The 26,153-nt window shown below is 35.4% G+C and overlaps 1 protein-coding gene across 3 annotated transcripts in view; it reads right to left on the minus strand.

Annotated features, from left to right (window-relative positions):
- GRM5 (glutamate metabotropic receptor 5) overlaps positions 1-26,153 on the minus strand; it is a 236,006-nt gene that overhangs the window by 122,743 nt on the left and 87,110 nt on the right. For all 3 annotated transcript variants that reach the window (XM_026044175.1, XM_026044174.1, XM_026044173.1), the window contains exon 2: positions 14,741-14,990. In XM_026044175.1, coding sequence (XP_025899960.1) covers positions 14,741-14,990 — 250 coding nt within the window. The remainder of the gene's footprint in view (positions 1-14,740; positions 14,991-26,153) is intronic.

The following is a 26,153-nucleotide window of genomic DNA, read 5'->3' on the forward strand; positions in this document are numbered from 1 at the left end:
TTACCTACATGGTATATACTGCCTATGACTTCATTTCAGGCCCTGAAATTGCCTTTTAGGCAAAGTAATTTCAGCTATAAAGGAAATAAAGTACAACAATGCAATCGAATTAATGCATGAAAATGTGCTTCTCTCTACTAAAGGTCTTAGAAGCTCTAAACTATATTCACATCATCCAATTCCAGGGGATAACATTAAGTGATTAAGCTAACTGGCTAACAGACAACAGAGASGATGATTTATAGAGAGAGCTATAGATTTCCCACCTAATTGTTAAATATASAGGATGAATAATACCTAGTTTATCTTCCATGAAAATTAGCTTCACACTGGTCTTGCAAACATACTCAGAGAACATTTTCATTGCTCTTATCTGTTAAGAGGACAGAATGTGATGGAAATCTCATTTTTATCATGGGTAAGAACATCGTACGGTATTTTCAAAGTCAATGAACCCRTGCACCAAGCACAGATACCAAGATAGCACTGCTCTGTTTGAAGCCCAAGACTGTGGATTCTCAGCTGTCACAGGACCCAACACATCAGATATGTTCCCCTAGATGATAAGAAAATACCAGAGAGGTCTGAAAAAATATATGTTAAATTGGATATATTGGAGACCAGGATACAAATAAAGCCTCACTGTACATGAAGCCCAGAAAAAATTATCTCCCTATTGTTATCTTAGTGCTTCTGCAAAACAAATGGGCAGTCCAACTGTGTAGTTCAGAACAAACACACTTCATTCTCCTTACAATGATACATCATGCTGGAATAAAGCACTCTGGTATTTTTAAACTACTGTCTCTCCTTCACTGGCTTTTTCAGACTGCTTGAAGTTTCTGGGTGTTATGAACTCTCTGATGTGCCAACAGTTCAGCTGCCATAGCMAAATATGCAATTTGAAAGAGCTTCTTTTTAAATCAGTGTCATCATGAGATATTCATTCGTAAATTGCATATTTGTCATCTGACATAGATTTCCATGATAATTCTCAATTACTATACTTATTGTTCTTATAGGACACTGAAGTCATCAGAAAGAAGATGCACACAAGCAAAAATCAGAAGAAACATTAAAAGTGAGAAAAAGTATTAATGACATGTATTGGCTTCAAGTACCCAAGAATAGAACTAGTATCAGGACTACAGAATGGAAAAATTCTGTTTTACCATGGTTAGAGAAAAAGATTCCCATTTCCAATTCCAATAGATTCCTTATTCCAATACAGATAGCCTCTTAAGATCCATAATTGATACACTTTCCAGATAGGGAATTTCTTTTTTTTTTTTCTTTTTTTGACCTTAGAAGTTCCTAAGATGTAGTGGAGGTTGACCTTGTTTCATGCAAATCATATAAGACACTTAGAGGACACTGAGCAAACTGCTTCTGCTGCTAAAGTATTGCACATAGTTTAACTGCTTTTTCAATACATTTCAGTAGATCAGGTACAAGGAAATCCAGAATATTATTTATGGGAGAACATTTCAGAAAAACTGCCTCACTTCYTGAAATTAGCTCACTAAATCCCATGGGAATCCCTTCTGTGATTTTAAGGAGCGAAATGAAAGATTCATAGATGCAGAAATCAGAACATCATTTGAAGGCTTGTATATTAATATTCAGATATCTTTTTTTWAAATTTATTTTTTAATAGAAACAGGAAACTCTGTATAACAAAGGCAGGGTTRTTGATTTTAGTGACCTTTTGTGGACTTCTTGAAGTAGTGTACGAATCTCAGAGGTCTACAAATCACAGGTTGAAAATTATTAATGCAGATTATTGTATAATCCTCCAGTGTGTAGATCTACGAGGAAAGAAGCATCACCAGCATCTGCATACAAGAATTTAGCAAATCAGTTGCACTTAACGAGTCTTTAGTTATATATTGAGGTTCTGCTCTGTCTTTTAGTATTCTGTATTATATTGGTTTCTAATTCCAAATTTCCAGAGAAGAAATCAAGTGCTTGAATTTTTTAATAGAAAATGTTATGAAAATCTGCAGTTTTATTGTTAATTGGATGAAATATTTTAAAACAATGTATAGGGTAGATTTTCACTCTATAAAGATAAGGGATGGTCTCATTTTCCTCATCCTCATACAGCGCTAGAAGATGTTAACAATCTCTAGACTGTAATTTACAAACATAAAGCTGAGTAAAACACAATCCAGTGTTTTACTGGATCCACAATCCAATACAAAAGCCCAGTAATAAATGCTATGAATGAAGTTGGCATGTTCAAAAGGGTAACTTACATGATGTTCAGCACTCCCAGAGTTTACCATAATTTTTGGATTGTTGAAATAGGGCTGTGAGTTGCTAAATGACAAACCTCTCTTACCCAATCAATAATAGTCTATCACAGGTTTCTAATGAGCAGTTGGTTGGACTCAGCTCTTTAACCTCCGTTTGAAGAACATATCATGTAAAAAAGTCAAGCTTAGTGCATGATCTAAAATCTATGGCTATCTTGTAATTAGGAACTTTTAATTTCATAAAAATATGAACTATAAAGCTATCTTTCAGGTTAAAAGCATACAGCGATTGCTATATTTGTCTATATTTGTTTGAAAATATTGAGTAGATTATTAGATTTATTAGATTAAGATAATTCAAAGCTCCAGAGAAATTTCCTTTTATTTTAGTTAATACTGTGTTAATCAGTATTAACACAAATACAGCACTTGTTTCAAAACGCAGAAGAAAATTCATTAAAATACTTCTTTCCATTCAATTGATTTTTTTCAGTAACCATATCTACTAGAATACAAAATTGAATTTAGAAGACCATTTACTATATCTTAATTAAATACCAAAGACTGTGGAACATTTTCTCTGAGATCTAATAACAAGATAGCCAATTAGGTTGTTAGTTCTGCAATAAAGAYGAATTGTGCCCTATGTTTTGCACAGCAGCTCTGAGGCTTGGAATTGTTTATATGTGGACTATCTGGGAACAATCTCTAATTTAAATGACTGTTTCAGCTGTCTTTTAAATACTCAAACTCCAGCATCTTTTTAAGCATTTGAGGGGAGTTGAGACTGCAAAAATATCAAGGAAAGGGAATGAAACAAAATAAATGTAAAACTACTTTACCAGGAACAATAATTAGTATCAATTATAAATATTACTTTTCAACATAGGTTTCATACACAAACTGGGGATCAGGTGTATTAGGATCTCTACAGATGCAGAGCATATAAAATGCAAATATTAAAAAAAAAAMAACAAAAATATACCCCTAGACAGTAAAGGAATACAAAGAGAAAATATAATGAGGGAACATGATAGGTGATGCTCTTCGGATGCTAATTTTTGGCATATTTTGAATGGAGAAGGACATTYGGAGATTTCAAGGAAGTTAAGACATTTTGTGGACATTTATGGGAAGCACTTTCCAGTTATAATGGGCTGCTATGTCAAAAAGTGCTTTGCATAAATTATATCTYTTCCCTAAATATACAAGCACAGAAACTTAATTCATAAAGGTTACTTATTCCTGTTCCTTATGTTTCTCATAGAATAAGCTTAGAATAAGCTTTGGTGAGAGAGAATTTCTCTCTAAAAAAAWYYYMAAAAAAAAAAAATCAATAACAACAAAAAGTATTGCCAAACAGTCAAAAAATGTAAATGTTTATTGATATTACTTAGCTCTGCTGTGTCTAATTTGTGAGCCCACTTAAATATCATTTTTAGAGTAGTGCTGAGAATATGTCCCTAATGCGATATAAGCAYACTGAAATGATTTGAATCACAAGAAGAGAGAATAATGTCCACAAAAACAATAAAAAATGTAAACACTAAACTGTATGTTGGAAAAGTATTGTAGCTGTGGCACTGAAAGTAWTTTAGTTTGCATAACTCTAGGGGACTGTTGATTACTGGAGAATTATATATATTTTTAATGGTACACAGTTTACTACAGCTGGAGATTTCTCATATGAAAGTCATTTTCTATCAAAATAAAAATTCTCATGTTTTATGAATTAAATATTTTCACAGAAAAATGTAAATCACAAAATTTCAAAAAAACTCTGAAATWTTTCCATTAATGAATACTGATCAGCAAAATTATTTCAGTAAAAGGTCCTTTCTGAATGCTTCAAATGAAGTTTTCCGATTCTTGATCATTGCTACAGATTATAGAAAAAAMCACACACATCTTTGCACTATTTTTATAAAATTCATTTGGAAAACTGAGGAGTTCAAAGAGTATCCTAGTAGACCAGATGTAAGAATCTAGAAAAAATGTTAAAATGTCACTCTTTGATATCATATAGTCAGTAGATATTAATATAAACTTTTAAAAACAATGACTCTGTAAAACAACGTGTTTTTTTTTAAGAGCCCTGAAGGAGAGAATCACAACTAAAGTTACTACATATAGGCAGTATGAAGTAATCTTAACAACTATTTGGGAATTTAATGCATCCACATTAATTCTGGTCCTGTTCTATCCACATTAAAAAAAAAAAAAAAAAAAAAAATCAGCATGGGGCTACAATCAAGAGCAGACATCAAATTTCAAATTTCTTCCTCAAAATTTCTTTTTTTGAGATTCACAGATTGTAACTAATTCACACTTACAATGCTTTAATGTCTGGGACAGGAACTCCCAAAGCAGTAAAGATTTTGAGACACTCAAATCCTCAGAGTTGGAGGTGATAACTCTGCCTCAGTTTTGGAGACTTAGATGTCTGTTACACTGTACTGGTGGAATTAATGTTTGTAGCTGATTTTATGAATGTAACTGAACTTATAATGCTGGTTTCTTTCTGAAAAGAATAATTTAAGGTTAGGAATGTTCTTTCTTGAGCTTGAATAAGATCCTGCTCTTGAGTAGACTTCCTCAGTGGACTATTTTTTGAAGAACAAGTGTCTAKCAAACCTGTACCTGAGGAAACACTTCATGTCTGCTTACCCACTAGATGAACAAGGACACCTTTGTTTCCCAAGAAGCCTTAACACTATCTTACTGARGAGAGGTAGCAGTAGAGAAAGATATTTTGGTCCAGGTTTGTCGACCTTAATTCTCAGAGCATAACTGAASTTAGGCTTTATTCAACCCAAATTCCCTTTATGGGCAACAGCAGAGAAGAGTTCAGCTTACATAGCATCTGAATTATATATTTTTGCACCAACTAATTAAGTAAGCTTCTCACAATTCAAGGGTGACCTTAGGTGAGAAAGCTCCAGATATAAACTTATGTGAATGAAATGAGAAGATTTGAATGTAAACCCACCACTGGTTTCTTTTGGAAAAAAAAAAATAAGGCTTTTTTTTTTTTTTTTTTTTTTTTTTTTTTTTTTTTTTTTTTTTTGCATGACTTGAAGGTTAGAAAATATCCATCTTAGGGAAGATCAAAGAACATTATTCCTAAAATATCTCGAGCTCAACGTGAGCTTCCTTCCCTGAGAAACAGGGCTTTCATATACAACGTGTTATAGGGAAGATTTAGAAAAACAATTGCTCTCCTGTCTGAGATAGTCTATATCCAGACCCTACCTAGATCCCTGAGCATTTCAGAGACAACCTCAGAAAGAAGGCATGGGTTTAGAAAGAAGGCAGTGCTCAGTCAAGAACATCTTGAAGGCATTCCTGCAGATACAATTCACTGTCACTGCTAAGGTTCATTTATATTTAAACAAAATGCAGGATTGGGGGTATTTGTTACTGTTGTTAACAAATATACTTTTTGTTGTTGTTGCTGTTGTTCTCAGGGTGCTTCTTTGGCCTRCTGCTTGCTGCCTAGAAATAGGAGTTAATACTTTGTTGAGTATGAATCATTTAGTCTTCTGGTTACAAGAGCTCAACCAGAATGAAATACCAAACCACCACAGACCTCCTGTCTGCCAGTAATTGCAACTGACATAGTAAGTTCAATGTAGTGTAAAATATGGGGCAGAGTTGATTATAAAACACTAATTACCTTTACTCAAGACCTGTACTGCAAGAATCCCCCATGACAAGGACTTACGGAGGAACAAGAAGTAATTATTTTCCTGTCAGAGCAATTGCTGAACAAGTAATTAAGCTATTTTCTTCCTACATAATATCAATTATATATTTTGTAATCAAAAAGAGATAAATCTTTCTAAAATAATCAGTTAAGAAATAATAGAATTAATATTAATTGTACAACTAACATGAAGTCCTGCATTTTGTGACAGTCATTCTTTTCATGATATTGTTGATCTGACATTAAATTACAGTAGAATTTTCATTATTTCAGGACTACTTACAATGAGTGTTTGGGTAGTTTTTTGTTCCTCAAATAGTTTCCAGGAGATGAACATGTTTGGCTTTAAAAAGTGCACTGATTCAGGCATACTCTAAGATCAGTTATATGCACAGTTTTAAAATTCATCAAAATAGAAACAGATTTTTTATTTAATTGTTAGAATAGACATAATTTTGCTTTTGGTGTTGATTAGCTGAACTGTATCAAAAATCAGTTTAGGAAATCCTGCTTAACAAGAGTTATCTGTTAGCATCTGAGACTAACATTGATTTGTGTTTATCAGCCCTCGGAGACAACGAAAATCTAACAGAATCCTGATTTAAATATATTAAATTACCGTGTTTTACAGTTATACATTTTCCCAGGGTAGAGATCATTCACTCATAATGATTCAGCTAGTCCCTATATCCTTCATTGATACCACTTACCATGATTAAAGGTTGAAGGATGTGGATCCTWAGAAAATACAGATTTTACTTTATTATCTCTGCCTCCCTAATTAAAATATTGTTCATTTTACCCATTTATTATTACAGAGTATTTAATTAATAGGATAAAGACCAAGAGAATTCAACTTCTGCCTTATTCTTTGTGATAAGACATGGTTTATTTATTCTCTCTTCCTGAAAGCAGTAGCTTCTTGCCAAGATTTATAATGTCTTCTCAAGGCTGTAGTAAGCTGAATTTTACAAGGCTGAGGTTTAGAGAGTTTTGGTATTTCATCCATGTTATCAGTTGCCTTCAGCCTTAACCTCTGGAGATACAACAGCTTCACTAGAAACTATCAATTCAGCCATAGTGAGGTGGAAATGTGTTTGCTGCATGTGTTACTTTGTCATTTTAATAGAGTGACAGAAAAAGGAATTACACCACCATTTTACAGATCAGAAGTTTCATTACTTTTACTAAAATCCTTCTATAGTCAAACAGCAGTGTTAGTGAGATGGGTTCCTCAGTATAAATCTTTGCTGAGTAGGTAATGTTTTTGCATTTAGATCTTTGCAGTTTTTTAGGTACTCCTAAATCATCTTGAAAATAGAATTAGAGAATTTCTCTCTGTCTTTYCATTTCCTGCATTCCTCTCCAGCTGAAAAAAGCAACATGCAACAAAAGCTACAAAGCTAAAACAAGTAAATACTGTTCCAATAGTCTAGTACTTCCTTTCCATTCTCTGCCAAATGCTTTTCTCTTACCTACACAAATAATTTCTGAGATTTTTTTTTTAGAAAAATTAACCATTAAATGAAGAGCACTGTATATTGACCTCATTCATCGGAAGTCTCTGGTTGCTCTACTAAAGATCAGAAAATCTTAAGGACAAAGCTAACCTCCATCCTGCTCAGAATGATATTAAATCTTTCTAGGAATGTATACTGGATCATATTTTCAGACTTTTCTTTAAGTTTAAATAGATATCTGCTATCATGTAGCCTACACAAAATGGTGAAATAACCATGCTGGTATCTGAGTATTGAATTTCTTAGAATTTCTACAGTTCTTGCTTTAAAGAAAAAAGAATCAGCAAAAAAAAAAAAAAAGTTTAAAAAGAGAATATTTCCATCATTCCAAGAATATTTTTAGTTTCTTACCTTAATCTCTTTCACCTCAGAAAATTCACAATGAACATTTCCTATGTCTCTTAAAAGATAGATTTGAAGAGAATATTCTTAGGTGAATTACTTTTAGTCTTTCTGAGTTTCAGGTTGAAGGTAAAATCATAAACATAATTTCTTATGGGAAAATAGATATATCTCCACAAATGGGTACAACTTTCCAAGAACTCCATTGACTCCAGCTCCTCCAGGACTGGATGCATATGTATGCTACTGGCAATGTTGAAATGTCTTTGAGATTCCCTCTCTGTTTAGTTTTCAATCTGTAGGCCACCTCCCAGTTTTATCTATTTATTAAAATGTCAGCTGTGAAAAAAGAACAGATTTTAAGCAATAAAGAAAAGGAAGTGATAGGAAAATAAGGTTGATTGCTTCAGTTTGAAATCCCCCAAGCATTAACTTGTGGAAATCCCTAGTTATGTTAATCTTTTGTAGTTCATACCACAGAAATAAATAATTTCTGCTGCTTGTATTGTTTCTGACATATTTCACATGCTAGAAGTACCTCCACTGCAGTAAATACTCCTTTCTATGTGAATGGTCTCAGCCAGCCACTCTACTGCTTCTTTCCACAGCACGACTCAGATGGGAGATACTATTGCTTAACTTGGAGGTCTCTGAGCTATAAGGCTGCATACAGCCAAGACAGTCTTTACCTTTTAGTACGTGATGCCTCTACTCTGCTTTACCTGTGATTAAGGACATTGTTTGGATACAGAAGAGAGGACAGCTTTTCACTTCCCCAGTCATCTTTGCAGCTCTAGAAAAACAAATTTTCACTTTGCTTTGCCTTTGGGGTGGCAGGGAAGATTCTGACTTAATACTGCTAATTACAGTGCATTTRATTACTAGGTATAATATGATAGCTGCCTCTTGGGCTACACATTGAAGCCTGGACAAGGGAACTCAAGAGATAAGTGAGTGGGCTGCAGAGAGCTGTGTCATAGGCAACAGCATTTGGGTAGGCTTGTAGCAGTCTCCTACCCACCATGGATTTAACAAAAAGGGAGCAGACACCTCCTACTGACTTGGGATAGAGATGAAGTTGCTTAATTTCTCTCTGAAAGTGTACCTGCTTATTTTCTTCTCAAAGAAGAAATTTCCATACACATACTGCATTTAGCATCCGCATTTTTGTCAAAGGCAGTCCCATTAGAAATATTCTAGACAAAAGAGTTTTGGTTGATTTTTTTTTTTTTCCCTGAAGCAATAGAAATAACCAAAAATGAATTTAAAGCACATTTCAGTTTGCAGAGTTGCATATCTTCATTTATTTCATACAGATTTCTCAACAGTTGGATTTGTACAATCACAGAAAGAGGCATGTTAAAAACAGCACGTTCACATGTACCGATCAGAGCACTTTCAGAAGGGAAATTATTATGTCCTCTATGATAAGATATTTCTTTATCCAACAGGTACTTTTGCAAGTCTTACTATAGATTTTTTTCTAAATTATTGGAAGAAAATCCTTTAACATGTATCTTGCTTTTATTTTCCTTCAGCAACAGTAGCCCTTTTTAGTTACTAACCAGATTTTATTCATACATTGCTGAGTTTCCTGTGTGCCAAACTGCTTTTGGGACTTTCTGGAACAAATGGTCCTCTGTATTTTGTTCTTCTTCCTTATCTTCATTCCTACTACTCACTTTCTACTTAGTCTTTTTTGTTGCAATGTTTGAGAGCCTCAGAATCGATAGTAATTTCCTCCAATCTATCTCCATGGGAGCTAAATAGCTATTTTTTATTAGCAGAGAACCAAGACTCTGGAAGCAATTTGTGAAGGTTAGAGAATACTTGTGATTTTTGGAGAAGAATGGGCACTGACTCTGAGCACAGTTTTCTAATATTTGATTCATTCTTACTGCCACTATACTGCTCCACAAGCCTTTCCTGAGCTGCCTTCTGTACTCTTGCAGGATCACACTTGAATTTCTTGTGATCATCACACTGCAAGGATAGGTGTTCCTCTGCTTACTCATCTTCAGTTAGACACTCTCTGCCACCTTAGTATGCTCAAGAGGATTTCTCCATCCTCACAAACAGCCTAGCAGCTGATCTGGTGAATTCTGAAATATATCACATGATCTTTAGATTTTGCAAGGACATCTATGGATGAAGTCACCAACTCCTGATTGCACTTCAAGGAGGAAYGAAAATTCTGTGAGATGACTTGTAATTCTGGATTTTCTGTCCCTCTACTCCAGATGTTTTAACAAACATTCAGTAGTAACATTTGTAGAAGCCCCCGATTGAATAATTATCTAACAGCCATTCACAAAATAACTCTGACCAGTGAATTTTATACACGCTTTTACCAATTGGAAGTTTGAAAACAAGAATCAGTACCAGAGCTCAAGGAATCATTTCCATATCTGCTGGATGTCTTGACTGTATGTGTCTCATTTTGTCATTTTATAAAAAAAAAACCCTCCAAATCATTCTAATTAATTTATCTTTTGCCAAACAAGACAGCTAATTCTATTTTTTTTTCTGATGACTGGAATATGCAACATATAGAGAAAAGCAAGTCTTGGTAGTTTGTTGCTGATCAGCTGTGACTTTGGAATATTGTTTGTAAGCTGGAGACCTTGAGTAAGTMCTTTTTCATATACATCTACTTGCCCATCTCGTTTTCCTCATCCTCTCCCCTCCTTAAGTTAGGAGAAGCCTTACTGTATCCCATTTAGAATTACTAGTCCTTTGCAAAAGATCCCATCTCTTGCTCTGTAGTTTCATACAATAGCTTCTTTTATGTTAAATAAAAAAAAAAAAATAAAATAAAATAAAATAAAATAAAATAAAATAAAATAAAATAAAATAAAATAAAACAGAGACAGTTCTCAGGTCCGGAGGTAAAAGACATGGCAAGGTCTGCATCCTTATATCTTAACACTCTTTGACCCTCAAAAAAGAGGATCCAAGTCTGAACTGCTTCATCAGAACCATCCCCCAAACTGCTGTCACCAGCACCATGCCTGGATGTTARTTTATACAAGCTGAGATAATGCCAGGGAGCACATCAAAAAGTATCCTATACTACCATCTCTACTCTGACCCTATTTCATTCAATACAGATGTAGTTGATGTTGATAAGCTCAATTGTGACCAGCAGTTTTCTGGACCAACTATTTAATACAATGAGAAACTACTGAAAATCAGCTAAAAACAAATTATCTACCACAGTTAGTATTCCATGTTCCTTTCTGAAATATGTTCCAAAGTCAGTTATGCTGCTCTGTGGGTGTGTATTATTTATTATCTAATCAACTTTATCTGCAGGGATATCTCCTAGCATGTGACCTGTGGATGCCAGAAGTAATAAGCACTGATGGATGCAGCCTGCTGTCCAATTAAGCTGAAAAATGGTTAGGTTAAAAAAAGCACTTTTCTTCACACTTGAAAGCCAACATACTCACCTTTTTATTTGAGGTTAAGTCCAGTTCCTCAAGGTGGATGAGGTAAATATTTGCTGAACATTTGAAATGTTTTCCGTGAGTCAAAAACCCCTGGAATGCTGCAGTCACTAATGGCTCACTATCTTTCAAATCTGTCACCGGCAGGCAATGCAATTTCAGCACATCGAGAATGGAGTGTTCATTGAAGGATATCTTTTCTCCTCCCTCTAGTCTCCTTGTGGTTCTACAAGTGTCTAGATTTATTTGATCTGTACGCTTCTTGCTACTGCATTTTCTGTTTAGCAGAGCATAAAACAGGTGACATGAAATTTATACTCTTCAAACCTATCATTATTTGTGCAAGGTCTCAGGTGAAAATATTTAGAAAGAAATAGTTGGAAAGAAAATGAGATAAGGAAGGAAAAAAAAATGTTGGAAACAGAAAACCTGAATACTTATGTTAAGCCATGAAGCTAATGTGTAGCTTTGGGAATTTACTGCATTAATAATAATAATAATTCTCAATCTCACAGAAGAAAGGGGAAGCAAAATGAATTTGTGTAGAACCAAATAAGTATCCATTAGTAGATGAAGTTTTCTGTGTGGACCAATTCCACTTCATCCAGCCATAGACAGTGCCTCCTCTAGTGTCTATGTCCTATTCTAATCTTAGTTTAATGAGCAGCAACTCAAAGATTGGAACATTTTATACTACTCCCTTTTCCTGTATAGTTTTACAGGAAAAATTAGCTGCATGATTCATCTTTTATTGAGCTTTTTAGATATAGCTTCTTCTCCCTTGAGTGATTTGAGACACATGCTCATGGCAAACTCTTCCTAAAAGCCCCTGTACAATGCACAAAGAAGTCCTCACTATACTCTGGCTGTAAATTTGTCGTGGCTCTGGTGTCAGTTCCAGGTGAATGCTTTAGATTTCACTTCACAAACTCAACCTAGATCTGGACCAACCATTACATATTCATAGCAAACAGAGCCAACAAACAAACAAACAAACAAAAACTAAAAATACAACCACCACCGACAAAAACACCTCAGCACGCTCAGCATATGTAGCTGTGTAGATTCTGGGAAATGCAGCTCAAAATCCCTACAGAATCTCAGGGGACAAAGATATTGCTGTCATACATCCCACCTCCCACCTTTGTCAGGTGGCTTTTCTGCAAGCTGCCTGTTTTTGTTTTTGTTTTTGTTTTTGTTTTTGTTTTTGTTTTTGTTTGTTTGCTTTAGATTTTTTTTTCCTAGCAACTTTCTCATAGCAAAAGGAGAATACTTTTGAGAGAATGAACATTTCAGTGGAATTTCTGTGTACCATTGTATAATCTCCTCTACTTCAGACATGAGTCTTGCTGAACTGAAACAAGCCTTTGTTTCTGAATAAAAGTGGCTAAAATCAAAGCAAAAGTCCTTAGCAGGCAAAACTGAATGTTTTATGTATGTTTAATAGCTAATTTTAAYACCAAATCTGAACAGTTCTTACTGGAAGATGAGATGCTCCTAGATCCTAGATATCTCTATATCTCTTTTTTCTTTCTTTCTGAATGCTTCTATTTCCTGTCAGGTCTTTGAATAAATAAACTACATGATTTTGCCTCMTACAAGAACCCTCATAAATTGATCCAATGGAATTGTAAAGGTTTTTTGTCTGTTTTAACTTCRAAGAGTTTAGAGTTTTGACTTTTGAAAGAAACTTCAATATGATAACTGAAAGTCACRTAGTGAATAATAACTCTCTTTATAATTAGATGTGGCAAATCCCACTACAGCTAGAAAAAGAGGGATTTTTTTTCATTGAAGAAAGGCAGTTCTCTCCAGATGCTGATTTTTTTTTGAAGAGCTCTAAGCTGTGTTGCTCCAGTCTTATTCACAGTAATCAGTTTCTGAAGCTCTTAATCATAAAAAGTTCTCTGAGGACTAATTCTAGCAGTTGTTCATAAGTAAATCCCATACAAAATTAAGTGTTCTTTGGAACATGCAAGGCCATCATAGCTATTGAAAATGATACTTTGGTGCTCCTGAATTTGTGAGATGCTWCTGTGAAGTGACAGGTTCTTGTGTTTAGTGGAGAAGAAGACAGCACAGGTCTTTCACCTGGCAGCTGTTCAGGACTAATGCAGTGAGGATGGCATTTGCTACACTTTGCTTTTGATCACTAGCAAGACTGTTTTTCCAGTTAAGCTGGTCATCTAAAAAGTCTCTTTGCAAGCCATTTTCTAGAATGTGACTTCTCTGACCTACTTTAAATGTTCTTATTACAAATAATGCCTAAGAAGATCTTATTTCCCTCCTTTGGCTGTAAGAGAAATCCTGACAACTAGTTCACATGAAAAGACGTAGAAAAGGAGATATCTTAATATATTCAGGTGATTGTCAAACAAAAGGGTGAGAAGGGATTTCTGAAGTTCCTTCCAAAGTCAGACTAGAAAAAGATCAAGATGATCCATAGAAGAGTCTACAGAGAAAAAGTATTTGAGAAAGAACGCAGCAATGGTGACTGCTTCTTCCTTTGCAAGAGGTGGAAGGGCATCTGTGCACCACAGGCTGCTTTGTGAACAGAGGCTACCAGCTGGGCAGAACTGCATTTCTTACATGTTACACTGAGAGCAGCTAGTTTCACTGATAACATTTTATTCCTTTTCCTGCGCTGTTCACAAGCTCATCCTTCTAATATCCATACACCAGAAAGACTGCAAAGCACATAAGCAAAGCACAATGGCTGGTGGGCTTGTTTTGTGCGTGAGATATTCTGTTTTTCTTATCTCCTCTTAGGGTCCATCTGCTGATATGTGGAAAAAAAAAAAAAATCTCTTTTTTTCTCTTCAAAACTATCCCAGAGTCTTTTCTTGACGGATAAATGCATCTGAGTGAATTTTCCTTTCTCCCCTTCCTAGCAAACCAAGGAACCCCTGTGGTCACAGCATGATATTATCAAGCTCCACATAAGAGAAGAGATCACTTATGCATTGTCTGCAGCACGGTAGGCACAAATCAGCATGTTTGCTCCAGGAAAAAGCTAGTGGTTAACAGTCTCTCCCTTTTGAAGAGACCTCTTTGAAGATGCCTAACCCAGAGATCAGATCATCTCTTAAAAGAATGTACCTCAAAGAAGGTATAGCTTCAAGATGTGTATTTACATGGGTAAAAGTGGGTTTTTAAGATGTGGGTTAAAATGWAACAAATAAAGCGAAATGGTGTAAATCAAAGGCTTGTATGTTGGTCTTGTTTTATGCAATTGTTACTAGAACTGGTGAAACAGTTTTGAGTTTCTCTGGAGTACTTTTGYGAGTAATGCATACCAGTTGCATATGCACCACTAAGGGATGTCCACTGTTACTTTCTGTCCTCTGGATACGTGCTTCTTTAGGAGAGAAGAAGAATACATGTTTTATGCCTGCTTGCCTGGACTATCTTTTATTTTGCACTACTTGGGAAAGAGATCGCCTGTAATTACACAGCATTACTCACCTGCCCAGCAGCAAAAATTCTCCAGCAAGTCCCAGGCGCCTCATAGCCATCAGCAGCCCTCTCACAGTCATGCCTTCGCAGAAGCAGGCGACCACTCTTGCCTTGGGCAGATGGCTCCGCAGCTTCCGCAGCAGCTTGTCAAAGCTCTGCTCCCCAGCATTGCTGTAGATCTTGTAGGAGTGTGCAATGCAGATCCCTTCCTTGGCCGACATGTCTTTGAAAGCTTCCATTCCACTTTCACCATAATTTCCTAAATGCGAACAGAAACATGTAGGCAGGTGTTAAGATTTGGAGACATTTTACTTGCTTCAGAAAGAATAAATAATTTAAAGAATATATAATTCATTTGCAGAGGGATCAATATGTCAATTATTTATAAAATAACATTAAWATTTTAATTTATTTATCTGTTTTACAAGTCAAAACCAACAAAGTTTATTAGGAATCTCAATTTTGATAACTTATCTGTATCTCTCTTGGAACCAAAGACTGCTAGGCATCTGAATATCTGAGTGTATCTGGTCTGCAACAATGTAACTATAAATTACATATGTTCTTCTGAGTCTCTTGACTGAAAGTGGTCGTTTGTTCTGGGGTTTGCTTAACAACAAAATAAAAAACTTAAAAAAATGCTAAAAATATATATTTAGAATATATTTTTAGGTGTAGCATTTTGAATACATGCAAAACAAAACAATCACAAATGCACTCTGCACACCAACAATGTTTTAAGCATAATGAAAAGCAGAAATTACCCTGTGATGAAATATCTACTGGTGACTCAGGAGAATGTGTGACAAAACTGACAATTATCATTACTGAGATCAAAGGATCACAGATCAACTAAATGTACCTTTGTTTGCTGGTGGTTTTGTCTTTTTTAATTAAATGTCAATCAATGCAAGGGGATAATCTTCACATTTTCTTTAAAGCTATTCCTTCTTTCCAGAAAATCTAGCAATTAATATTTATATTTATTACTTTTATCATCATTTTAACCACTGAGCAGTATTCCACAGAAACAAAAATTATTAAAACTGAGTGTTAAGGTCCAATGAATGACACTCCTTATTCTTCACTTATTTCTGTCAATTTGTAAACAAAAGAAACTGTAAGAAAAAACTTCCTTTTCCTCCAAGCATGAGAACAGAAAAGCACTGGCAGTGAAAAAGTAATGAGAGCTGAAGAGTTGGTTCTGTCAGTCTTCACCTGTTTTGGGGACTTGGGCACTTAGCCACAGGGACTCTGTGTGCCCATTTATAAAACCATCCCTGTTACTTTGGTGCTGGAATTTAGAGGCTAAATTAGGCTTAGGAGTGAATATAACATAGAAGACACTGCCTGTAGCTCAAAGATCTTACCATGTGAAGAGTTCAAGAGACCAACAATGGAAGAGAGAAATACAGTTATCCTCATTTCATCTCAGGGATGAATCACTGAGACCTTATGTGATTTTCACATGGTACTCAACAAGAACAGGGATCTGGATGCTGATCCTCTTTTAGTTAACTACACTGACTTCCATTTTCCTCTGTGATGAGGCTTGATGGAAAATCCATTACTTCTTGTCATACCTGGACAAAATGCCATAGGATTTTTAAATACAGTTGTTGCAGTGCTTACCAGGAGCTGTAAATCAGGTTGCCCATGCTTCCCTGTGTGTCATGCTTCGAGGACAAGCTACATTTCCTGTGATGCATCCACATCAAGTGATTCCCATGAGACACTGAAGCAGTTCAACCAAAGGGCAAAGATGTAGTGCATCAYGAAAGGGACAGTAGAGTCTCAGAACTCAGAATGAAGGAAAAAWGGACCCAGTCACTTATAACTCCCATGAGACCCTGAGGCCATCTAAACTAAAATTAAGCTGTTGGGCAGCAAAGTCACTGCTTTATTTAAAAATATTCTCACTTAGGTCCATCTCAGACAATGTTAATTTTTTCTTTTTTCTTTTCAAATAGAAAGTAAAAAGGATCAAAAAAACAGTGTAGCTACAGCATTTTGCAGGATTTTGATGTAAAAATGTTCTATGTTATAGTACAAAGAAGTAGATATTCTGAAGGCTTCATTTTCTGTAAAAGAATGTCAATGGAAAATTCCCAGTCAGGTCTAATTACCTTACAGAACTAGAATTCTGAAGCRTTCCAAATACTGAACTCTTTGTTTGAAAGTGTTATGAACATACAAACTGTTACCCTAAGGCTTCCTATAAAGTTGAGAATAGGTTTAATTACAACACTGAAATAAGTAGTAGCTCTTGAAATGAACAGGAAATGCATTAACTCTTTTACAGTCAAATGAACACTTCTCTTGCACAAATAGTGTGATCTTATTATGTGTCAAGGCAGAGATATTGTGTAAAACCACACAGAAAGCAATGCCTCATCTAAAATGAGAGGAAACATGATAACATACCAAGGCTACTTAACGAAGTGCTTTGTTTTTAACATTCAGAAGAAAAACATCCTGACATTCKCAGTCTGAAAGTGGCTGATTTCCCCTACTGGGAAAACTAGAGCTGCATGGCAGCAGCTCATGGGAGTTTTGATGAAAACAGAAAGTAGCTTTGCTTCAAGATGCTCATACAAATACACCAGTGGAGCTCTTGTCATGATCATTGCWGATTAAACTCTACTTAATTAATTATTCATAGTGAATTCCCTGGTTGTAGAAGAGGTTTGATGAGGTATGTATATTTAATCTGAGATATACTGTGGGGATAATGAACACTCGTTGATGAGGGAAAAAAAAAAAAGATCTCTTTTCTGTAAAATCCAGCTTGCTTTACTCTGAGCTATCTTTCTGAAGAAAACTTATGTGTGCATGAGGGTACAGGTGCAGCATTAAAAGGGAGTGGGCGTAGAAAACTGGAGAATTGCCTTACATCACATTTGCTTGAGGATGAGATGGAAGGTTTGCAGTGGGATCCCTCCCACTGGAAAACTTTCTGCTGGTTGAGGAGRATTGAGTTAGGAATTATTTAGGCAAACTGGAAGCACATAAATCTATGGGCCCAGATGGGATGTACCCAAGAGTGCTGAGGGAATTGGCTGAGGTTATTGCTCAGCCTCTCTCCATCATCTTTGAGAGGTCACAGAGAGCAAGGAGGTGCCAGAGGACTGGAAGAAAGTTAGTGTCACTCCAGTCTTCAAAAGGACAAGAGGAAGGAGACGGGAAACTACAGGCTGGTCAGCCTCACCTCTGWCCTGGAAAGATGATGAAGCAGCTCATGTTAGAGAGCAWCTCTGGGCATGTCAAGGAATAGAAAGTAATGAGGGGTAGTCAGCGTGGTTTCACCAAGAGGAGGTAAAGTTTTACGAACCTGATATCCATCTACGATGGGATGAACTGGCCTGATGGACAAGGGGAGAGCCGTGGATGTTGCCTACCTTGATTTTAGCAAGGCTTTTGACACAGGCTACTATAATAACTTTATAGGAAAGCTTCGAAAGTGTGGACTGGACAGGTGGACAGTGAGATGGATTGAGAACTGGCTGGATGGCAAAGCTCAGAGAGTGGTTATTAGTGGGGTCGAGTCCAGTTGGAGGCCTGTGGCCAGTGGTGTCCCCCAGGGGTCAGTACTGGGCCCAGTGCTGTTCAACCTGTTCATCAATGACCTGGACGAGGGCACCGAGTGCACCCTGAGCAAGTTTGCAGACAACACCAAGCTGGGTGGAGTGGTCAACACTCCAGAAGGCTGTGCTGCCATCCAGAGGGACCTGGACAGGCTGGAGAGTTGGGCAGAGAGGAACCTCATGAGGTTCAAYAAGGACAAGTRCAGGGTCCTGCACCTGGGGAGGAATAACCCCAGGCACCAGGACAGATTAGAGGTCGACCTGCTGGAGAGCACCTTCACAGAGAGGGACCTGGGAGTCCTGGTTGACACCAAGTTAACCATGAGTSAGCAGTGTGCCCTTGTGGCCAAGAAGGCCAATGGGATCCTGGCCTGCATCAGGAGGAGTGTTGCCAGCAGGTCAAGGGAGGGGATCCTGCCCCTCTCCTCAGCTCTCGTAGGATCGCACCTGGAATATTGTGTGCAGTTCTGGGCTCCCCAGTATAAGAGGAACATGGAGCTTCTGGAGAGGGTCCAGAGAAGAGCAACTAAGATGATTAAGGGGCTGGAACACTTATTTTATGGGGAAAGGCTAAGTGAGCAGAACCTGTTTAGCCTAGAGAAGAGAAGACTGAGAGAAGATCTGATCAATATATTTAAGTACCTGAGGAGTGAATGTAGAGAAGAAAGGGCCAAACGCTTCACAGTGATGGTCAGTGACAGGACAGAAGGAAATGTGCACAAGTTGAAATACAGGAAGTTCCATCTCCATGTGAAGAAGAAGAACTTTTTTGTGAGGGTGCCAGAGCCCTGGAAGAGGCTGCCCATTGAAGYTGTGGAGTCTTSTTTGGAGATTTTCCAAACCCACCTGGCTGCGACCCTATGCCCCWTGYTCTGGGTGTCCCTGCTTGAGCAGGACAGTTGGGCTAGATGATCGCTAGTGGTCCCTTCAAATCTTAGCTGTTCTGTGATTCTGTGATTTTATGTTTCCTCACTGATTTATGATTCTTGAGATTTGACTTTTCTATACTAACAATAGCAAAACTGCCACAGGGAAAGGAGCAAGATTCTGCCAAAAGGCCGGTTCCCAGTTTTCAGCCAGGGCCATGACAAAAGGAAAACACAAGTTTCTAATCTAATACATATGAATGTGCAAAGCTTGGACTTATGATGACTGARTCTCAGAAGAGGAGATTTTTGGTTTCATTTCCAAATTAGAATTGTTTTAGAAGCCCTCTACTGGACTTGGTCTGCCTCTCCAAGTGACTTGGTCTGCTAGTTCTGTGGGACAAAGTTACTTATATTATAGAGATCTATCCATTCCACTTCTAAATTTAATAAAAGATCCTAAAAAAAAAAAAAATTAACATAATGGAAAAATTAATTTCAGTTGGCTTCATCATGTAAGACTCAAATCAACACAAGTTAAAATTGAAATGAAATGCAGTCCATTTCACCTCCTGATCAATGTCCATCTCCATGCTCATTTTGGGGAGCCAGGACCTCTATATTGTGTTTGGTTCTGTTGGAGGAGRTAGCACAGGATGCTCCTCAGCTTTTGTAATTTTGCCTGTCAGTAGCAAAATTGGAGTTACTAACTGCTGCCTTTCAGAAATATGTCCTGTACTTACAAGCAGCAGCTATGAGCTTGATTCTTTCAAAATGCCAGCCTGAATCCTGGATGTTGCCTACCTGCAAGTCTGGCCCTAAGCCCAGCTCAAGTGTTGCTCCCATATGGCTCTACATGTTTAAAAAAATCCATCAGTTACATCATCATTCAAAGGACATATACTTGCTTCAGACTGGAATTTTGGTCTAAACTAAAGCATATGCATCCCCACCTACAGTCTAACTATAACAGTATGCTAGTTCCACTTCCAATGAATCAGAACTAGAAACTATTAAGAAGCTTAAAAGGAACAGATTGTGCTTTTTTTCATGATCAAGCTTAATATAGTACAGTACATAATAATACTTCAATCTGGTAGAAAAGGGCCAGACAAACTGCAGACTGCTCTTGCTACTCTTGCCCAGCACTTGACTCAATTAAACTATCTTAAGATAGACCATTAAGTTCTAATCTGCACTGCACTGTAAAACAACAAGCTTTACAGTAAAAAATAAAATAATATACTGACATCTGCTCTATCACACTAAAGGTTATCAAAATGAGATAGGAAAGTCCCTGTGGTCTAATTGACTAAATCAGCTACATTTTCTCATGTTCAGGGATTTGAGGGATTTTTTTTAATATAAGAGTCTTTTTATCATTATATGAATGTGGAAATTGTCATCAAATAAATGTTTAGTCTATARGAGAGTTTCAGTGAATATAAATGAGAATCAGCCTTTCAGAGAGATTTAGGATGTAAAATTGCTATAGGCAGCATGCAGTGAAAATTCACAAAGCAAAAGAGGAAGCTCAAGTGCAATTGAAGAAATATATTATGTCATTTATTTAGCTGGTAATAATCCTACCTATCATTGAGGATATTTATTGAAGCAGAAGTACTACTATCATTTTTATAGAAAGGGAAGCACAAAACACAGAATAATATTCTGTGCTTCATCTAAGACACACAAAAGCCAAGTCAGGTTAAATTTCTCAGTAGATGTTTTGCAAGCAGTATGGGGAATTTAGAACTGCATTTATTAGCTTTTATTGACATCAATAGGATGAACTTTGCCAGAAATATTTAAATAAATAAATAAATAAGTAGGTATAATGTTGAAAATGCATGTAAGAGTAATGGAAGAAATTTGTGAAAGGCAACAGGCTGGCTGGTTTTCAAGATGACATTCCTGAAAGTCAAGGATATGAATGTGTTGAATAGTTAATCAAATGGGAATGTTAGCAACCTCTTTGACTGTTACACTTAAAATTTATTATGGCAAAACAACAAGATATAATCTTTTATCTTTGGGATAGAGTCCACATTTGACAGCTGTGATTGCATGAGCCTTCTAAAGTTTAGTTACTGCTAGTAATAAAGACACAATATCTTYTTTGTTGTTTTGTTCATTTTTTGTGAGTAACACGATGAAAATCACAGCCTTCCTAATACTGTTCTTCTCTGCAAATAGAGATATTCAGGGTTTGAATGTTTTGTTCTATGGGAAGGGTGGCAAATTGTAAATTGTACAATGGTACAAATTGTAAATGGTACAAATTATATGAAATCAAATCAAATCAAATGTGCCYGAAATCCTAGACCTGACTGTATGTACTAAAAACTAAAGAATTATGAGCTATTTTAACCTCATTAAATTATTTTATTTTGATGATTCCTATATGGAAATAAATACATTCATATATATATATATGACTTTGCATAAAGCTTGTAAAATTAAATAAAGAAGTAATTTTGACTGTAGCCTGTTGAAGTATGTCTTTTTTTACAGGTTTTCTTTCAAGAGGGAGTGTCATTGGCAGTAACATCTTTCTTTTAATAAATCACCATTTTCCCTCAAAATAAATTCTGCTTCAATATCTCCAACCAGATCTTTTTCTTAATAATTGCTTTGAGACTGGGTTGCTCACTTCAATTACTTTATGTGTTAGGTAGTAAGTTCTTTTTTATACAATGTTCAATATGAAAGTCTTAATTTCATGCAAATGTATTCTGGTTTGGAGTTTTTTTAAGTTTTTTTTTTTTTTTTTTTTAAGTAATCTCTAAGAATATGGAGGTAAGCAGCCAAAGCTACTCTGGTAAAATAGAATAAATCTAGAAGAGCTCTGACTGGATTTTCATAAATGTAACTCTACTTTGTATTTCCATTGGTAAACCTCATTTGAAGCTGCACATGGAATCAGTAATGGAGGAAGCTGCTTCCTCAAAAGATCATTCTGAACTCTGCTAGACAGCTGAAATGAAAGACCTCCTTGATGACTATATGGCTTGTTATATGAAACTTTTTCAGATTACAGTGGTTTCCTGCAAGGCTATGTTGTTTAGCATATAAAGACGTATCAAGAAGATGCATCTTTTTTCCTTTTTGTAGAACTAGGCGATCATGTTAGTTCAAAGTTACTCTGGAGAAGTGACTACACAAGCAAGCAGCCAGGTAATATTGGATGCGTGTGTCTCAAAGACCTGGAAGCACAACAATTTGATGTGATTAATTTAATAAAAATACTTCACCCTTAAACAACTGTATCTGCTTCTCTTGAGCACATGACAATCACAAAGTAATTCAGAATATATGATATAACCGCTAAGGCCTTAAAAAAGCTTATAAAAATTCATGACTACTTATTATCTTTACTGTCTTTTACTATGACTTCATGATGACCTTATCTGATCACAGGATCTCATATATCTTTTCTTATGCCCCTCTTTTCTATGTACACTACAAATTTTTGATCAGCAACTATCTCTTGCTAAGTGTCCATAAAACAAAAAAAGGAGTCCCAATATTACTTACGGCTTCAAAGAYGAATAAAATTAGAGACACATCAATATAAAAGAGCATAAATTATCACAACATCACACTATCTGAAAACTAACTCATCTTCCTCTTCAATAAACCTTTTTGAGATTTTTAGATTTCTAAGATTTGAGGATAAGAAATGTCTTCATATTCTCAAAAATATTAGTCAACAACAAAAAAAACCCTTTTTTTTCCAATAAGAAGTTTTCATGAAAAACCTTTCTGCTCCACTCATTAGGTCTTCTTTTAAATAACTAACATTAAATCATTTTAGTGAATTAATAACACACTATACACATAACATAGCAGAAGTTAATTAATTTAGATATACCTGTTTAGCATCTCCTTATCAAAAAAAAWCAATTTGATAGTGATTTCTCCCAGTTACTTTGCATTAATAAATGCATTCCCTTAAGAAAATTATGACCTAGTTCTGTAGTTTAATGCATCTCACTTCCTTTTAAAATTTTCACTTCATAGCTATAAAGAAGGACTCATTAGTAAAACACTGTTGTTATCTGAGAACAAGGAACAAAACAATCTTTCACATAGTCTTCCTTAAAGATTCTTCACCTTTGATCCTTTCTGATAAGTGGATACAACTCAGGCTTTGTGGCGGTGTTCATGGAATGACATTTGAAGTCTTCCATGACGTTAATGCCTGCTAAAGGATTTTAAGCTTTCGTTGAAACATGCCATCTCTGACCACTGTCCTTTTCATTTTGAAGAACTTAACAACTTTCTCTACCTTCTTTTTGGAAGTTAGCTGTTTCTATTCAGCTGTTTTCCCTTAGATACCTCCTATATCAGTTCATCATTCCATTTCCAAACAAAATCTTTAATTTTTTTTACTGGAGTTTACTACTAGTTTTTACTAACCCCAGAGAATATTCTTTCTCCTCTTTCATTTGCAGGATCACTTTCACATTATATATATATAATGTCAATAAAAGGCGCTTGATACTGCTGGCACTTAAACTGCAATCATAGATAAATGTTTTTCAAAAGGAAAGAATTTTACAGTGGGAAAACTTTAGTCTATGATGGAGTGCAACTGTCTTTTGTTCTGGAAYTGACTTTTGGAACCTATCGTAGTTTCTGTTTGATCTATTAATTATTATGTCTCTCAGCAAGGTTTGGCTGCTTCTACAAATGAATATTACTCTTGTACATTTTTGCATCTAGAATATATCTGTGTCCTTCATATATATTATTTCTTAACTCTTTTTGTTAAAATATATTTTATGTCTTATTCTGTTATGATAGTAACTGAGCATTCCCAAAAGTCCTTTTGTAAAAAGAAGTATATAATTTAGCCATTAGTTGTCCTCTGAAGACCATTAACTTCCCTTTTTTTTTTTTTTTTTGGAAAATATTCCTCTTTATGCCCTAATTCTTCTTATGTGAAATGCAGATAATCATATTTTTCCATCATTAGTGGTGTAAGGATAAACGTAGTATATCTCAAGAGAATTTCAGATAATTACAGTAATGAGTAACATATTTACCCTAAATAAAGTAATAAACTGAATTAAACCTGATATGTTTGCCCACATTTGCCTAGTGTAACAATAATCCCACCATGTTTACTATAACAGCAGTCATGCTTTATGTCTAGTGTTTTTCTAATAATAGCACCTGCAGCAACTTCCTGCAGCAAATGTAGGTGATGGCAAGGTTATCCCTAAGAGAGTAAGAGCCAATTAGCCCTGGTTTAAGGCCAGGCGTGAAAATAAAGAGTAGAACTATTATCTCTGGAATTTCATAAAATCTTTCAATGAATATTGAAAGTTCTTTTCAGGTTTTTTATCTCACCACTGTCCTTTAATATTTAAGCATACAAGATCCAAATCCTACTCAACTTATTTGGACTGTTTCAGGTAACCTTCCTGGGCTTTAAACTTGACTAATCCATTGGAATTTCCTAATTCTCTACAAAATCTATATYAAAAAAGTAGAAATTATTTGCATTTTCTTTTTTTTTATGCAAAAATTCCAAATTCCAAACAATTTAAGAAATTGTTCACCTGAAAAGTGTGCCTTATCAYGAAGGATATATGGGAATAAGGATATGTTTGCATTTCTTCTCTAACTAATATTTTAAGAAACCCTTAACATGACCACCATCAGGTCTGCCTTAGTTTTCTTTTTCTTTCCCAGATTATATATATATATATAATATAAACATATATAATATATATATATAAAACTTTATATATATATATATATATATATATAATCTTTCCTTGATGATCCTGTTTTCTAAACTATTTATCATATTTCTGACTTGCAGACAATCTCCATTTTCATCATACTGCCCAACAAAAAGGATGGACAGCTTTGAAATGACATGGAGCCATATGATTCCTCACAGAATAGAGTGAAAGCAGTCATTCGAAGTATGTAAGGGGTAGTTTACTCTGTTCCAGGAGTATATATTTGTATTTGTTTCTATTGAAATACATCTTAATTTTTCAGATCTTAGTTCATTTTGGCTCAGCCTAATTCRAATGTTAATTTTGTCTTTCAGTCTGCTTGGAGTGGCATACAGCTTGGTACTGTCTAGAGATTTAATAACCGTACTTGGCTTATCATCATTACAAGTTGTTTTGGAAATAGCAATTAAAAAAAAGGATTCAAGGCAGATCTTAAAGAGGGTATTTAGTATACCTTTCCTAGTAGAAAGGCATTKAGTAAGAAATAACCTTTTAGTAAACTTTAGAATCAGCTGTATACCTTTCACAAGGAATTCTAGATTTAACATCACATCTCTGCAGTATGCTTATAAAATGCCCGTGAGAGATAATCAAAAGATTTGCTGATTTTAAAATAGCCTCTCATTCTTCACAAAGCCTCAGAGAAAAATCCGCTGGTTTTTCCTTATATGATTTATTTTTGAAGAACACACATTGACTTTTCTTTATGCCATCAAAAGGGAATTGTCTATTTCTTTCAGATAGTAGTTTATTGTTGTAGCATTTTACTAAAATGTGAAATTACGTTGCCTGAGCACTGCTTCCACTTTCTTTTTCAAAATAGGTAGTGTTTTCTTATTTTAGTTTACTGAAATTTCACTATACACCAAAATTTCAATAGAGGAACCATTAAAGTCTTCAATACTCTTCAGTCAATATTCACAGTCCTGTAGATGAACGAGCTGATTTGAAAATATACCTTAAACTGCTGTAATTTCTGACTACTTAAATATCTATTCTAGCCTGATATAGAAAATGGTATAGTCAGAATTTAAGTAGTTAAATAAAACACAACCCTGAAACCCCCAAGCAAATACTGTGTAAATTTTAAAATGTCAACTTTTATCATGACTTTCCTTTATAGTCTTCAAACACCTAAAGATGTATCTCTCTGCCTAGTGAATCACAAATCTCTAGCATGCAATATCCTCTTCCACCAAAAAAAAAAAAAAAA

The sequence above is a fragment of the Nothoprocta perdicaria genome, unplaced genomic scaffold (genome assembly GCF_003342845.1).
Source record: "Nothoprocta perdicaria isolate Ctin4 unplaced genomic scaffold, notPer1 scaffold_352, whole genome shotgun sequence".
NCBI lineage: Eukaryota > Metazoa > Chordata > Aves > Tinamiformes > Tinamidae > Nothoprocta > Nothoprocta perdicaria.